Source organism: Canis lupus (genome assembly GCF_048164855.1).
Source record: "Canis lupus baileyi chromosome 5 unlocalized genomic scaffold, mCanLup2.hap1 SUPER_5_unloc_4, whole genome shotgun sequence".
Taxonomy (NCBI): domain Eukaryota; kingdom Metazoa; phylum Chordata; class Mammalia; order Carnivora; family Canidae; genus Canis; species Canis lupus.
The window spans coordinates 71,647-87,921 of record NW_027326411.1 but is presented as its reverse complement, the minus strand read 5'-3'; the positions used below and the strand labels follow the sequence as shown (position 1 = coordinate 87,921).

Here is a 16,275-nt window from a genome sequence, read left to right as displayed (position 1 = left end):
TCTGCTTGTCCCTCTCCCTTTGTTCCACCCCCCCATCTGCTTGCTCTCTCTCTCTCTCTCTCAAATAAATAAAATCTTTTAGAAAAGAAGTTTTACCAAAACATAATAATTATCATCTCATAAAACAATACAATTTTAAGATCAGAGATCATGTAACTGATCCTTCATGACATTGATAAGAGAACTAGAACAAGAAGGTAAAAGGATCAAACAATGCCCATTACCAAGGAGTATTGGGAAGTCAACAATAAAAAAGATGCCTGTAGAGATTTACAAAAGAAAACTAGGAATCAGAAAGGTATGAATTGTGAGGGCGGTGGGCAGGACAGGGGGAAGAGGGTCACTGCTCGGGGCTCAACTCCTCATCTACACAGCACTCCTACCAGGAGAGAATTTTGTCCCAACTCAGACATATCATTGAGACAGCAGAGAGACATTAGAAGCTAAACTATCACAGTATTAAAGCTGACATGAGTCAAAATCGTAATTTTACCAAAAAAGAAAAGAACTGATAATAACATTGTCACTAAGTGATTCTGAACACTTATCCAGTCTTTATATTTCCTGAGCTACATTCTAATGAGTCAAAGCAACTGAGCTCTGTATACCACCACCATATGGTGTTAATCATTGAAGGGTGTCATTTGTCCTTAGCTTACAGTGGACTTGGGTTTCATTCTGGAGTGTTTTAGAAAGATTAGTTATCTCATTCTGTCTGATAAGAACAAAAGCAATTGAAAATGGTAATACAAGGAGACCTATGATTTCCATTAGAATGAAAGTGGAGTTATTTTCCCCAAAACAATGAACACGGAAAGACGATGACCAGTGTTATTATAGAATGAAGGGTTGTACATTGGAAATGATTCTAAAAGAAAAGAGTAAGTCATCTAACATGTGGACAGTGCCATGCCTATCTACTCAACAATGATCTGCACAAAAGAAGATGGGTGACGACATGTAAAACCTTTTTTCAGTGCGTGATGAGCAGATCAGTTTCAATGTCAGATGTCTGTTAGCCTAATTCAGAAGAAGGCTGATCAATTTTTTAAGGACTGCCGCAAAGAGTACATTTGGAGATGTGCAACATCAAATGAGAAATGAGGCCTCAAGTGCGAATATAAAAGAGATCAACAAAAGAGGGTAGCTTACTTACTTCAACAGACTTTCCATGTAAATAAAACTGACTTGTTTTGGAACAAAAGGCTGAGAGAACATATAGTCCCAAGAGGAAGAAGAAATATCCTAAAACATCCAATAATATTGTGGTTTGGTAGAAATGCATCCAGAGGCTCCAAACTCAAAGCCTTTATGATGACTTAGGTATCCATATTTATGTGGACTTACAGAGCTGAATCCTATCTGAAAGGACAGCAGTTGACCCTCCACCCTTTAAATAAATGAATAAAAGGTGTCCTAAGGGCCAGCAGCCTAAGCAAGAACAGTGCATGTGTACAAAAGGGCAAAGAATGAGGTAGCCGGGACTCTTTTAATGGTACGTTCTTCCAGCCATTGAGGGCATCTCTGGTCTATATCACTTTTGTTATGTTGGTGGACACAGCATACCAAGTGGCTATGGGTTGCTGACAGTTCTTTGGTTTGGGGGGGTGGGCGTAGAGCAAGGGGAGTGGTCAAGACTTGGATGTGTAAACATTTAGAATTTTCCATAACTACCAAAATCTCAGCTGTATCCTTTGCCTTCTTCAGGACTATCAGTACCCACCTGGTTTTCATCCAGCCACAATGGCATGGTTTCCTTCAACTACAACAAATGTTACTTTCAGACCCTCTTTTCCCTTCCGACATCAAAGATATCACCAATAAAAGTCAGAAATAAGAATAATGGATAGAAAAACTGGCCCAAGGAAAAGGTGTCCAGTAAATTTGACAGAAGGAAGACAATCAAGAGGTAGTTGGTTCAAAACATATATGTGCCAAAATGTTGAGACTTCCTGCTTAAGAGGGACCTCTATGCATAAAGACTGTATGAAAAAAAAAAAAAAGACTGTATGCAGAGGTATAAGAATGGAAATAGAGCAAAAAGCAATTGGATAAGGATAAAGAAAGAGAAACAGTGATATGATTGAGGTATGTGTAACAGCCCACCTAAGTAGGTTGCAGATGTGGTCAAGTTTGTCCTTGGAACACAAAATAAATAGAGGTAAGATACAATGACGCTCTTGATACTCTTATGACATCTGCTTTAAATCCATCTCTGTACTAAGTAGTTCATATGTTTTTGAACTATATGGTTTTGCAGATGAGTTCATCTTTCAAAGGTTAGAAAAAACAACATGTGACACTACACTGAACTTAAGTGGGAGCAATGAATAATGACAAGCACTTTGGGAGGAAGTGACCATAGGCAGAGTTAGAAATAAAATACAATTTTAGAAAAAGGCTTCAGGAAATTCAGAGAGAAGGTAGAGCATGACAACAGAACCAAACACTCCTGAAATACAGTTCAAAAAAGGTTTTTCAGTACTAAAAATGAAATTCAGAGTTTATTCTCACAAATAATCCCAAAGGGAAAAAGTGGAAAAGGCATCTATAAGAAGATTTGACTGATTAGTGACCTGTCTTTGATACTGTCACACTTTAAAAGTTCATATGCAAAATTAAGGAGGAACACGGTGGCAGAAAAGAGGATCCCGATGCCTGAAAGTGGAAAATAAACTGAAGCTGACCAAAACAACAAAAAAGATTTACATATGCAAATGTCAATTACTCCTATATAATTATGATTACATTTATATAAATACATATATATTTTTTATCTAAGCTCTCTAGAGCTAAGTTGACAGCTCCCTGTTTGAGGTAGAGGTAGGTTTTTCTTAAATCTCAGATTTGGAAGGTTCTCATTTCAGGACAATGCTAATTGCTAATTAGCCTCTCCCATATATTGAGGGAAATTTACCACTCCCCAGGAATTAATAGATTTTAATACCAGAAGGGATTTTGCCTATAGCAGAGGTCACAAAACCAATGCCTACTGACACCTGTAGGGTTGTATAGATGAGTGGAAAGCCCAAACATAAAGCAACAACAATTGTTGGAGTGTGGTGAACTCAAGAATGCATCCCCTATCAAAAGAAATTCAAATCAAAATTTAAAAATTAGGAGTGCCAGGGCACCGGGGTGGCTCAGTGGTTGAGCATCTGTCTTCAGCTCAGGTCATGATCCCAGGGTCCTGGGATTGAGTCTCACAACAGGCTCTCTGTAGGGAGCCTGCTTCTCCCTCTGCCTGTATCTCTGCCTCTCTCTCTGTGTCTCTCATGAATAAATAAAATCTAGATAGATAGATAGATAGATAGATAGATAGATAGATAGATAGAAGAAGAAAGATAATTAGGGGCGCCTGGGTGGCTCAGTCGGTTAAGGGTCTGCCTTTGGCTCAAGTCATGATCTCAGGGTCCTGGGATAGAGCTCAGTGTCTGGCTGGCTCCCTACCCAGCCAGGAGTCTGCTTCTCCCTCTGCCCCTGCCCCTGCTCATCTTCTCTCTCTCTCTCTCTCTCTCATAAATACATACATACATACATACATACATACATAATTTTGTTGTGCTAAACAGAATGTTCCCAGATTTCAGCAGAGTGCCTCCTGATTGCAATTCCTGGGTCAGAATATTTCTGAGATTCACAGATGTTAAATTACTTGCCCAAAACCTACAACTCATTTATCAAAATATGTACAATAAAGACATTAAACTCTAGAAGCTCTTTACCAGCTTACCTGACAATATATCCTGATTCAAATGCTGAGGGGTCCAAGTTTGTTTTCCATTCAAGTGGTTCTACAAAAACATATTTTGCTTCTTGAGGATGTTTGTAGATAAAACTCTCCACAAACATCGCAATTTCTTTCAATATCACTTCATTCAGTGGAGTAATTTCCAGGGTTCTGGTCCCATATCCAGCAGCAGTCCACTGTGCAGACCTTGTCAGAGCCACCCCCATGCTCAGTCAATGCTCAGATCTGAGCTCACCACACACCCTGCATCAGAGTGGAAGGAGTTAGAAACACAGGATGGCAATCACCTTTTTCCTGGAACCGTTCTCACTTTCAAGCCTTTAAGCCATCCAACACATATTCTGCTTCTTAATCTTAGTGGTCAATTTTTTTTAATCATCAAATTGCTCCTTAATGCAACAGAAATATTCATTTTTACTGGGCTAGCTCTAAGTAAAACTGACAGGCACTTGGATTTTCTAGTATCTATTTGCCCTAAGCAAATAACTTTCTCATTTCCCTGGGCCCCAGAAAGAAAAGCTCAAATAACTGGGCAGAAAACAGAAACAGAAAACTCCCAACAGTGGAAGGAAGAGCTGGGGGAAGATGGCATCAAGGCCTTTGGTCCAACAGGTTTGCTGGAGCCAAAGGCTCTTCTGGGCTGGGCAGTGCATAATTTAGAACCATGCTGTCAAACTGAACTCTGTTATTCTGACTTTCTTTAAAAAGAGAACATTATCTGCAACATTGAGTAAAAGCCGAGTTAGCAAGCAAGTTCTCACTGTGAACATTTAAGGCCTTTTTTTCCCTGATAGTCTATATTTGTTTGATTTTTCACTAATAGGATCATGAAAGGCTTCCTTCCAGAATATTAGAATGGTGATAAAGTTAAATATAGAATAGAATTAGCTTTCCCCCATTATTACTAAAGCTCCGAAGTACCAGGACCCTTCGGAAATGACTTGGGGATTTTGGGTTTTGTACTGCACTAAATCTAGTAATAGGATATCTAGATCAGTGGCTCTCAATGAGGCAATACTCATAACTCAGAAGTATTATTAAGGATATTTCATTATCAAAATGATAGGAAGGGGACATCATTGGGATTTAGTAATGAGGACCAAGAATGTCAGACATCAGGGCACCCGGGTGGCTCAGTGGTTGAGTCTGCCTTTGGCTCAGGGTGTGATCCTGGGGTCCCAGGAGCGGGTCCTGGGATTGAGTCCCGCATCAGGCTCCCCACAGGGAGCCTGCTTCTCTCTCTGCCTATGTCTCTGCCTCTCTCTGTCTCTCATAAATAAATAAATAAACTCTTAAAAAATAATGTCTGATGTCCTGCAATGTGCACAACAGTCCCCAGACAGAATTATACTACACTCTTTAGGCATCTGGTGGGCGAAAAACTTCAGATAAGTAATACCTGCGCTAAGAATCTAACTCCACTTTACAATCACAAAGTAATTTTTCCACAGTTTTGACATACACTGAATTTTCCAGGATTGCAACTATCATGTAAGTCGAAGGAAGGTTGTATATATTCTGTCTTATATGGAAGTCTACCAAGAGCTCAGTATTTTGGAAAATCACACCATTGATGGCCATGCTGGTCACACAATTTAAGTTTCAATGATGTGTTTACATCAGCCTGCATTTGGAGCTACTGCATTCACAGTATATAATTCTATGTAAGGCTGGAGCACCTGACTACTTCACTACATATTCTAGTGTAGTGGTACCTGAGCATTTACATACTATTACTGTATTGCAATTATTTACCTTTTGATTTTCCTTTATTTTACAGTTAGGGGACATCATTGGGATTTAGTGATGAGGACCAAGAATGTCAGACATCAGGGCACCTGGGTGGCTCAGTGGTTGAGTGTCTGCCTTTGGGCTCAGGGTATGATCCTGGGGTCCCAGGAAGTAGCCAATATCATTTTGATAATGAAATATGGTTAATAATACTTCTGAGTTATGAGTACTGCCTCACTGAGAGCCACTGATCTAGATATCCTATCTACATTTAAAGATATCCTATCCTACATTTAAACTATGCACACATGTAGAATTACTACCTAGGATTTTGATTTTGGAGTAGCAAAGAAGGCATTACAAAATATTTGTTATAAAAAATGATAGTTCTCAGGGCTAAGAATGGCTGATATATGTGTACATAAATAGGTATATATATTTTTATATCTGTGTATATACTTATATATACAAATACATACAATTATAAAATATATACAATTAGGGTACAGATTTTTTCGTGTGCATTTATTTTAGTATTCTAGTAGTTTGTTTCTATTGCTTGATTCCAAACATGTAAGCCTGTACTGATGCTTACATCAGTAACACTGTTGAGTTTGCCAGTATTAAGAGAGTAAGTGCAAGCTAAGAATAAGTGCAAACAGCTTTATCACATATAGAAAGTCTTATGTGCACAATTTATTTTTAATCTTAAGCATACCACTTGTTTCAGTGGTCTTATAAAACTACAACATGTGTATCATTTCCTTCTTGTACTTTTTAAAAGGAAAATGTGGACATACATAGATTATATAAGACTGTAGCAGCAGTCAACACCCCATACAGCAACTTCCTGAAAGACACTTTAAAAAGAGCTAAGAAATGCAAAAAGGTCTTCATCATGATAAATGTCTATACAAAAATAACACGTTTGTATCTCTTCAAATTGTTTTTCTAAATCTGGAAAGGCAGGAGCTGCAACAATGAACAGGCTTGATTTGAGGTCTAAGAAAATTTCAGGAGGGTCTGGGACAACCCAGAAGGCAAAAAATATTATTAGGGGGGAAAAGTGTATCAAAATCTTGAACAAGATAGGTAGAAAAAGCCTTTAAAAATGAGAGTGAGAGCAGAGAGAGAAAGAAAGAGGGACAGCCTGGGCGGCTCAGCTGTTGAGCGTCTGCCTTTGGCTCAGGGCATGATCCTGGGTCTGGAATCGAATCCTGCATCCAGTTCCTTGTGAGGAGCCTGCCTCTCTCTGTGTCTCTCATGAATAACATCTTTTTTTTAAAAAAAAGAGAGACGGACAGAGAAAGAGAAAGAAGTACTTTGTAGGCGTAAGTGAATAAATTACAAAAAGAAAACAGTGTAATCTAAAGCTTTTCATGTTAAGTCTAGGACATTTCTAATAGCCTCATTTAGCAGGAGAACCGTATTTATTCCACTAGTCCCAGGGGTGTTAAAAAAAAAAAAAAAAGGTCTGTGTAACTCAGGTAAAAATACAAAACTAAATTTTTTTTTTTTTAATCAAAACAGGCTGTTCCCCAGTTTCTACCCACTGCCAATCCAGGAGTCCTTTTGGCCTAAGAACCACAGTTACAACGAATACACATGAATATGTAGTAAGTATCTTTGAATTAAGGTGCGACTGTTGAAAAGTTTAATGATTAAATGGAGAAAAGTTTCTGTGCACGTGTTCTCATAAATGGAAAATCATTTATATTCATTTTGTCTATTATTCTACTCATTTTCTGTCCGAATCAAATCACTGTAACACAGCTTGTTTTTCTTTTTTAAGGATTAGCTGCAAGCTTCCCGTAGCATTAAAAAAAATGAAACCCGTCCGTGAATAATTTCTGTAACGCTTGAGCAGAAACAGAGCTAAGGGAAGGTGAGCATCCACGCTGAGATCTAGAAATGTGGCTGGTAACACAGATTGGGAGTCGGCGCATACACGTGCCGTTCTGGGAATGATGAAGCTACAGAAAAATCAGAATTTCAGAACTGGCATGTGCAGGGCCCTGAATCCACGTACACTTAAAGCCTGCGTGAAAACACCGAGCAGACGGCGACAGGCGTTAGTTAGAGCCGGAGCTCAGTCTGTAGGGGTGAGGGGGCAGGGGGCGCCGGCAGGAAGGCGCAGGGAGGAGGACGGTAGGTGGAAGGAGGGCGAGCTGCAGGGGCGGAGGGTAGGAGGACGGGGAGGCGCCGGGAGTCGCCTGAGCCGCGGAGAGGGGCTCGGCTCGGGAGCCGAGGAGCAGGAGGCGCCCGGGCAGGGGGTCTGCGGGGAGGGGAGGGGAGGGAGAGGGCCGGGACAGGGCGGGCCGCGGCCCGAGGAGACGAGGGGAGCGGGCGAGAGAGGCCCCCATTGCTCGAACCCCGCCGCGTTAGGCTGCAAGGACCCCTGCGCGGGGCGGGCGGGAGCGGCGGGGCCCGGCGCGGAGAGGCGGCGGCGAGTCCCCGGCGGCCGCCCTGCGCCCAACGGCCGCACTCACCTGCAGCGCCCCGCTCCGCGTCCGCACTGCGCCCAGCGCCCCGCGCCCCGCGCCGCCAGCCGCGCGCCCGCCAGTTACTAGGGCGCGCGGTAAACACTCAACGCCCCGCCGCGCGGAGGGTCGCCGCCCCGCGGAGGGGAGGCCCGAGCCCGCCCCCGCCCCCGCCCCCCCCCGCCCCCCCCGTCTCCCCCCCTCCCGTCTCTTAAGAATCAATAAACAAAAACTTAAAAAAAAAATAACACACTAAAAGAGATCATTGTCTTTTCAAATGCCCTAATCTCAAAAGATCAAAAGGCCCAAAGGAAAACAGTTAAAGATGGTTCCATCAAACGAGCAAAATAAAGCACCACAACCAACCCTTAAGAAATGAAGATCTATGAATTACCTGAGAAGTAATTTAAAATAATAATTCTAAAGATGCTCTACTAAAGATGCTAAAAGACAACACAAAAGATACCTAAATGAAATCAGGGAAATAATGCATGAACAAAATAAGAATATTGACACAAAAACACTTTTTAAAAAAGGTAAATAAACTTTGTAGCTGAAGAATACAATGATTAAACTGAAAAATGCACTAAACAGATTCAACTTCAGATTTGATCAAGCAAAAAAAAAAAAAAAAAAAGATTTGATCAAGCAGAAGAAAGAATCAGCAAACTAGAAAACATCATGTGAAATTACTGAGTCACAGGAATGGAAAAAAAAAAAGGAATGATGGAAAGTAAAGAGAGTCTATGGGCTATACAGGACACTACAAAAAGTCTATCTATGCATTATGGGAGACCCAGGAAAAGTAGGAAAGAGATAGAGAGCCTATTTAAAGAAATAGTGGCTGAAATTTTTCCAAATTTGAGGCAAAAAAATGGATATATAAATTCAAGAAGCTGAATGAACTCCAATTAGGGTAAATGCAAAGAGACCAACACTGAAACACATTATAATGAAACTGAAAAGCTGTGCTCACTTCAGCACCACATATAGTAAACTGAAAAGTTACAGGAAAAAAGCAATCTTGAATGTAGCATGAGAAAATGGACTCCTCATGTAAATGAGAACCTCTGTTGATTCAAAGCCAATGTCTCTGCAGATATTTTGCAGGTCAGAGGGCAGCAGTATGGTATATTCAATATGCTGAAAGAAAAGAACTACCAAGAATACTGTATCTATAAAGTCATCCTTTAAAGATGAAGACAGGGATCCCTGGGTGGCGCAGCGGTTTGGCGCCTGCCTTTGGCCCAGGGCGCGATCCTGGAGACGCGGGATCGAATCCCACATCGGGTTCCCGGTGCATGGAGCCTGCTTCTCCCTCGGCCTATGTCTCTGCCTCTCTCTCTCTCTCTCTCTCTCTCTCTCTCTCTCTGTGACTATCATAAATAAAAAAAAAATTAAAATAAAATAAAAAAAAAACAGGCAAAACTATAAAAAAAATAATAAAATAAAAAAAATAAAGATGAAGACATTAAGACTTTCCCAGCCAGATAAAAGCTGATGGAGTCAATCACCACTGGACATGCCACACAAAAAATACTAAAGGATTGCCCTTGGAGATGAAACAAAGGACCCTAGACAACACAAAACCATAGAAAATATAAAGCTCTCCAGTAAAGGTAAATACTTAGGCCAAAAACAGAACCCTAACGTTGGTGCATAAATCATTTTTCATTCTTTTATAGGATTTAAAAGGAAAAAGCATTAAAGTATAAATCTATGTTAACAGACACACAATATGAAAAGGCACAATTTGTGACATCACTAACAAAGCAGGGAAGGTGGAGGGACAGAGACATAAAGGAGTAGAGTTTTTGTATGCAACTAAAGCCATCAGGTTAAAATAAACTGAAATCATGAAGATATTTTATGTAATACCCAGAGAAACCACAAAAAAAAAAAAAACTGTAGAAAATACACAAAAGGTAATTAAAAGGGCATGTGTCCAAAAAAAACTCACTAAAACACAAAGAAAAGGCAGTAGTAAAAGAAAAGAGGGACAAAAAACTTACAAGACATACAGAAAACAATTAAGAAAATGGGAATAAAATACCATCCTTATCAGTAATTACTTTTTCTTAAAGATTTTATTTATTTATTCAGGAGAGACACAGAGAGGCAGAGACATAGGCAGAGGGAGAAGCAGACTCCTCGCAGGAAGCCTAATGTGGGACTCGATCCCAGAACTCCAGGATCATGCCCTGAGCCAAAGGCAGATGCTCAACCGCTGAGCCACCCAGGCGTCGCTATCAGTAATTACTTTAAATGTAAATGGATTAAACTCCCTAATCAAAAGACAGAGTGGCTGAATGGATTTAAAAAAACAAGTCTCATTCATTTGGGGAATATAAAAAATAGTGAAAGGGAATAAAGGGGAAAGGAGAGAAAATGAGTGGGAAATATCAGTGAGGGTACAGGACATGGGAGACACCTAACTCTGGGAAACGAACAAGGGGTGGTAGAAAGGCAGGTTGGGCGGGAGGGTGGGATTACTGGGTGACAGGCACTAAGGGGGGCACTTGATGGCATGAGCACTGGGTGTTATGCCATATATATATATATATATATATATAGGCAAATCAAACTCCAATAAAAAAACATACAAAAAAAAAAAAAAAAGACCAACCACATGCTGTCTACTAGATACAAACTTTAGATCTAATGATACACATAAGCTGAAAATGAAAAGATGGAAAAAAGATATCCCATGAAAATGTTAACCAAAAGAGAGCAGGGTGGCCATACTAATAGACAAAAGAGATGAAGTCAAAAACTAACAAAACACAAAATAGGACATTATATAATGATAAAAGGGTCAATTCACCAAGAAGCTTTGACAATTATAAATATGTAAACACCTGACATCAGAACTCCTAAATTTTTGAAGCAAACACTGGCATCAACACAGTAAGAGAAGACTTCAATGTCATTCATTCAAAAGAAAGAACCACCAAACAAAAATCAATGAGATAACAGAGGACTTGAACAATACTGTAGACTAAATGCACCAAACAATCATACATGGAGGACTCTATGCAACAACAAGAAAATGCACATTTTTCTCAAGCACACACAGAACATTTTCCAGGACAGACCACATGTTAGACCACAAAACAAGTCTTAACAAATTTAAGAAGTCTGAACTCACACCAAGTATCTTTTCTGACCTCAATGGAATGAAACCAGAAATGAAAAACAGAAGGAAAAATAAAAATCCACAAATATGTGGAAATTAAGCAACACAGATTTAAACAACCAGTGAGCCAAAGAATAAATCACAAGGGAAATTAGAAAATATCTTCAGGCAAATAAAAATGAAAACACAATGTATCAAATCTTATATAACGAAAGCAGTGCTAAGAGTGAGGTTTATAGCTATAAACACTTACATTTAAAAAAAAGAGAGAGAGAGAGAAATCTAAAATCAGTAACCCAACTTTATAACTCAAGGAACTACAAAAAGAACAATGTTAGCAAAGAAAGGAAATTATTAGAGCAAAGATATAACAGAAAAAATTAATGAAACAAAAGTTGTTTTCAAAAGATCAACAAAATTAATAAACCCTTAGCTAGGCTAAGAATAAAAGATGACTCAAATAACTAAAATCAGAAATGAAAAAGGAGACATAACAACTGATGTCACAGAAATTAAAAGGACCATAATAGACTCTTAACAACCATACACCAATAAGTTTGATAACGTAGAATGGATAAATCCCTAGAAATAAACAACCTACAAAGTCAATGGCTTAAATTTAAAATCTGAACAGACCAATATCCAATAAGGATATGAAACAGTAATCAAAAACCTCCAGCATATTAAAGCCCAGGGCCACATGACTTCATGAGAGCATTCTACTAACCATGTAGAGAATTAACACCAAAACTCATCAAATTCTTCCCCAAATTTGAAGAGCAAGGAATACTTCCAAGCTCATTCTGAGGCCAACATTCCTCTGATAGCAAAGCAAAACAAGATACTACAAGAAAACTATAGACCAATATGCCTGAAGAACAGTAATTTTAAAATCCTTTTAAAATACTAGCAAACTGAGTTGAATGGCACATTTAAAGGATTACACACCATTACCAAGTTGAATTTATCCTACGGATGTAAGGATGGTTCATCATACAAAATGTGATATATCATGTTATCTGAATGAAGAACAAAACCACATGATCATCTCAATCCATTTGACTAATTAAATACCTTTCACAATTAAAGCAATAAACTAGCAATAGAAGGAAACTATCTCAATATATAAAGGCCATATATAAAAAGTTCACAGCTAACATCATACTCCATGCTAAAAGACTGAAAGCTTTTCCTCGAAGATGAACAAAGTATTGATGTTCACCCTCACTACCGCTATTCAAGAGAGCACTAGAAGTAAAAATTTCTTTGCAATTTGGCAAGAAATAAATTAGGAAAGAAGAAGTTATCTCTGCTCACAGGTAACACTACATGATCTTATATGCACAAAGCCCAAAAGATTACACATACACACACACACCCAAATTATTAGACTACTAAACAAATTCAGCAAACTTGCAGGATACAAAATCACCACAAAATAAAATAACTGAGTTTTCAAACACAAACCACAAACAAAAGGACAATAAGAAAACAATCGCATTGACAAAAGTGTCAAAAAGAATAAGAGACTTAAGAATAAACTCAACTAACAAAGTAAAAGACCCATAGAGTGAAAAACTGCAAAACACTGCTGAAAAAAATTAAAGATGCAAATAAAATTGTTAAAATGTCCATTGCACCCAAAGCAATCAACAGATTCATTATAACTCTTATCAAAAATCCTATTTTTGGCAGAAACAGAAAAACTGCCCTAAAATGGGATCTCAAGAAACTCTGAAAACCCAAAACAATATTGAAAAAGAAGAAAAAAGTTTGAGACTTCACAGTTCCTGATATCAAATCATATTATGAAGCTTCAGTAATCAAAACACAGATAGACTGGCATAAAGACAGACATACAGACCAACGAAACAGAATAGAGAACCCAGGAAAAATACTCTCTGGCATATAATCTCAAAAACACTCTCAGGGGGATCCCTGGGTGGCGCAGTGGTTTGGTGCCTGCCTTTGGCCCAGGGTGCGATCCTGGAGACCCAGGATCGAATCCCACGTCGGGCTCCCGGTGCATGGAGCCTGCTTCTCCCTCTGCCTGTGTCTCTGCTTCTCTCTCTCTCTCTCTCTCTGTGTGACTATCATAAAAAAAATAAAAATAAAAATAAAAAAACACTCTCAGGATGAATGATCTTCAACCAAGGTGCCAGAACTACTCAATAGGGAAAGGACAATCACTTCAACAAGTGGTGTTGGCAAAACTGAATATTCACATGCAAAAGAGTTATGTTGGATCCTTACCATATACTGTATACAAAAATTAACATGAAATAAGACCTGTAAAACTCTTAACAAGAAAACAGGTTTCCCTGCTCACATGTAAGCTTCAAGACATTGAATTTGGGAATGATTTCTTGGATATGAAACCAAAAGCAGAGGCAACAAATAAAAATAAATAGGACTACATAAAATCTTTGAAAACTTCTGGGAAATAAAGTAAGCAATCAACAGAGTGAAAAGACAACCTACAGAATGGAAGAAAATATTTGCATATCATATATCTGATAAGGGGTTAATATCCAGAATATGTAAAGAGCTCCTACAACTCAACAAAAATACATGAGCAAAGAACTTGAACAGACATTTCTCCAATGAGCACATGAAAAGACGTTCAATATCATTAATCATTAAAGAAAGTACAAATAAAATTACAAAGAGGTATCACCTTATAGCCACTATCTAAAAACAAAATAAAACACAAAAAATAACAACTGCTGGCAATAATGTAAAGAAACTGGAACTTTGTGCCCTGTTGGTGAGAATCTACAGTGGTCCAGCCACTATGGAAAACAGTATGAAAGTTCCTCGAAAATTAAAAATGAAATTGCCATGTGACCCTGAACAATTCCACTTTGGCTTATATACCCAAAAGAATTGAAAGTAGGAGCTCAAAGAGATATTTGCAAATTCACATTCATTGCAGCATTATTCACAATAGCCAAGAGGTTAAAGCAAATCAAATGTCCATCAATAGATGAATAAACAAAATGTGGTTTATACACACACACAGACACACACAAACAATGGAATATCATTCACCTTAAAAAAAAGGAGGAGATCCTGTCACATGCTATAACATGAGTGAAACTTGAGAATATTACACTAAGTGAAATAAGCCAGTCAGAAAAAGAAAACTGTGTAGCTGTATTTTTATAAGGTATCAAAAGTAGCCAAACTCACAGAAACAGAAAATAGAATGGTGGTTGCCAAGGGTGAGGAGGGCAGGAGAAACGGGGAGTTGTTTGATGTGTACAGAGTTTCAGTTTTGCCATATTAAAAAAAAAGTTCTGGAGATCTGTTACACAACAATATGAATATACTTAATACTACTGAACTGAATGCTTAACAGTGGCCACTATGGTAAATTCTATGTTACACACTTTACAATTAAAAACATGAGTGTGACACTCAAAGACAGACTAAGGAAGAAATGAAATTACTACAAATTAAACAGTAGCCAGGGGCAGCCCGGGTGGCTCAGCAGTTTAGCGCCGTCTTCAGCCCAGGTTGTGATCCTGGGGACAAGGGATCGAGTCCCACATTGGGCTCCCTGCATGGAGCCTGCTTCTCCCTCTGCCTGTGTCTCTGTCTCTCTATGTCTCTCTCATGAATGAATAAATAAAATATTTTTAAAAAATTAACAGTAGCCAGGATAGTGGCCCAATAATCCCGAGATTATTATAAGAGATAGGAAAGCTTATTTCTATCAACAAGCAAACTGATTTAAGCAACATTTGCAAATACAAGCCAGCCTGCATTGTAGAGCACGCGTGGCAGTCTTGGAACTCAAGACTCAAACATAAATCACCGTTGTAATTAGGGGCGCCTGGGTGGCTCAGCTGGTGCAGTGTCTGCCTTCTGCTCAGGTCACGATTTCAGGGTCCAGAGATGGAGCCCCAGTGCGGGCTCCCTGCTCAGCGAGGACCCTGCTTCTCCCTCTGCCCCTTACTCAGCTCATGCTCATGTGCACACGTTTGCTCCCTTCTCTCTCTCTCCCTCTCTCTCTCTCTCAAATAAATAAAATCTGTAAGAAAAAATTATTGGTGTAGTTAAATGCACACTTTTCTGGGAAGAGATACTAACACCAGGGGATTACACTATAAATTAGGGGTACAGTAAATGGTTTTAACCATCACTATCAATTATAACTGACAACCCAACTGCTACACCAAAGTAGATAATGTAGTAAATTTCATGACACTCATTTACTTTGGAAAATTTTCGAACTGTGGTTAAACAGTGGTGCAACCCCACAATATTTCTGTGCCTTCTCCTCTTCCAGGCACCTGGGAAGAGAACGGCACTTCCCCACCTCCTTGAAGTAAGTTTGGGTCTTATGACTTGCCCTGACCCATAAAAAGAAAGCATCAGGTTTGTCCCTCCCGGGAAGACGCGTTTAAGAGAATCTTACATCTCTTTCCCAAGCTGTCCAATGTTCAAGGGAATGGCACCTCCACCAGCACAATCCTGACAGAGAGGACATGGAGCTGAGCACCCCACCAGTGTGCAATGGACAGAGAGCATGAGCCAGAAATGAACATTTATTCTTGGAATTGTTTGCTGCCAAAGCACAACCTAACCCATCCTGACATACCAGCCATTTGCAAAAATCAATGGTATACTTTGTAAATAATAGGAATCATTTAGTCTAAGTATTTATATTACTATTTACTAGGTACTAATTAATATTGTGTGGTTCAACCCAGTAGTGCCTAAAAATAGAGTCCACTAAAAACATCTGCAAGGAATCTGGGTATTTATAAACATGATTTCATGTGTTTATTCACTTGACAACACAGAAATCTGCAAATCGTCTAGTTTTGTCAGTTTCTCAGGCCCTAATACATGGCTATAAAAAATACAAGCTTTCTAAAAATCAGTTGTTTGTTAAATATTATTTATAATATCAAAGTTAATTGTTATTTTCTAACTAGAGACAGCACTAAAGAGGTAAACTAAATGTCACACACAGTGATTGTTAATGCATATTTATATACATGTTTTTTTAAAGCTATCACACATAGTGATGAAAGAAAACATGCAATTCAAAAGCACTGGCCATGGATAATATAAACAACTTTCTACTAAGTTAGGTTTTCATCCATGGTGGTCTGTCTTTACACGCTTAAAGGAAATTCTCACTTTCTGCCATATGAGGGGATGTT

At 38.9% G+C, this 16,275-nt stretch overlaps 1 protein-coding gene across 1 annotated transcript in view; it reads right to left on the bottom strand.

The window, feature by feature from the left end:
- Positions 1-16,275, bottom strand: part of LOC140629432 (outer dynein arm-docking complex subunit 2-like) — a 216,335-nt gene that overhangs the window by 179,228 nt on the left and 20,832 nt on the right. Inside the window, exon 6 of the mRNA XM_072818908.1 lies at positions 3,734-3,994. Coding sequence (XP_072675009.1) covers positions 3,734-3,957 — 224 coding nt within the window. The 5' untranslated portion in view covers positions 3,958-3,994. The remainder of the gene's footprint in view (positions 1-3,733; positions 3,995-16,275) is intronic.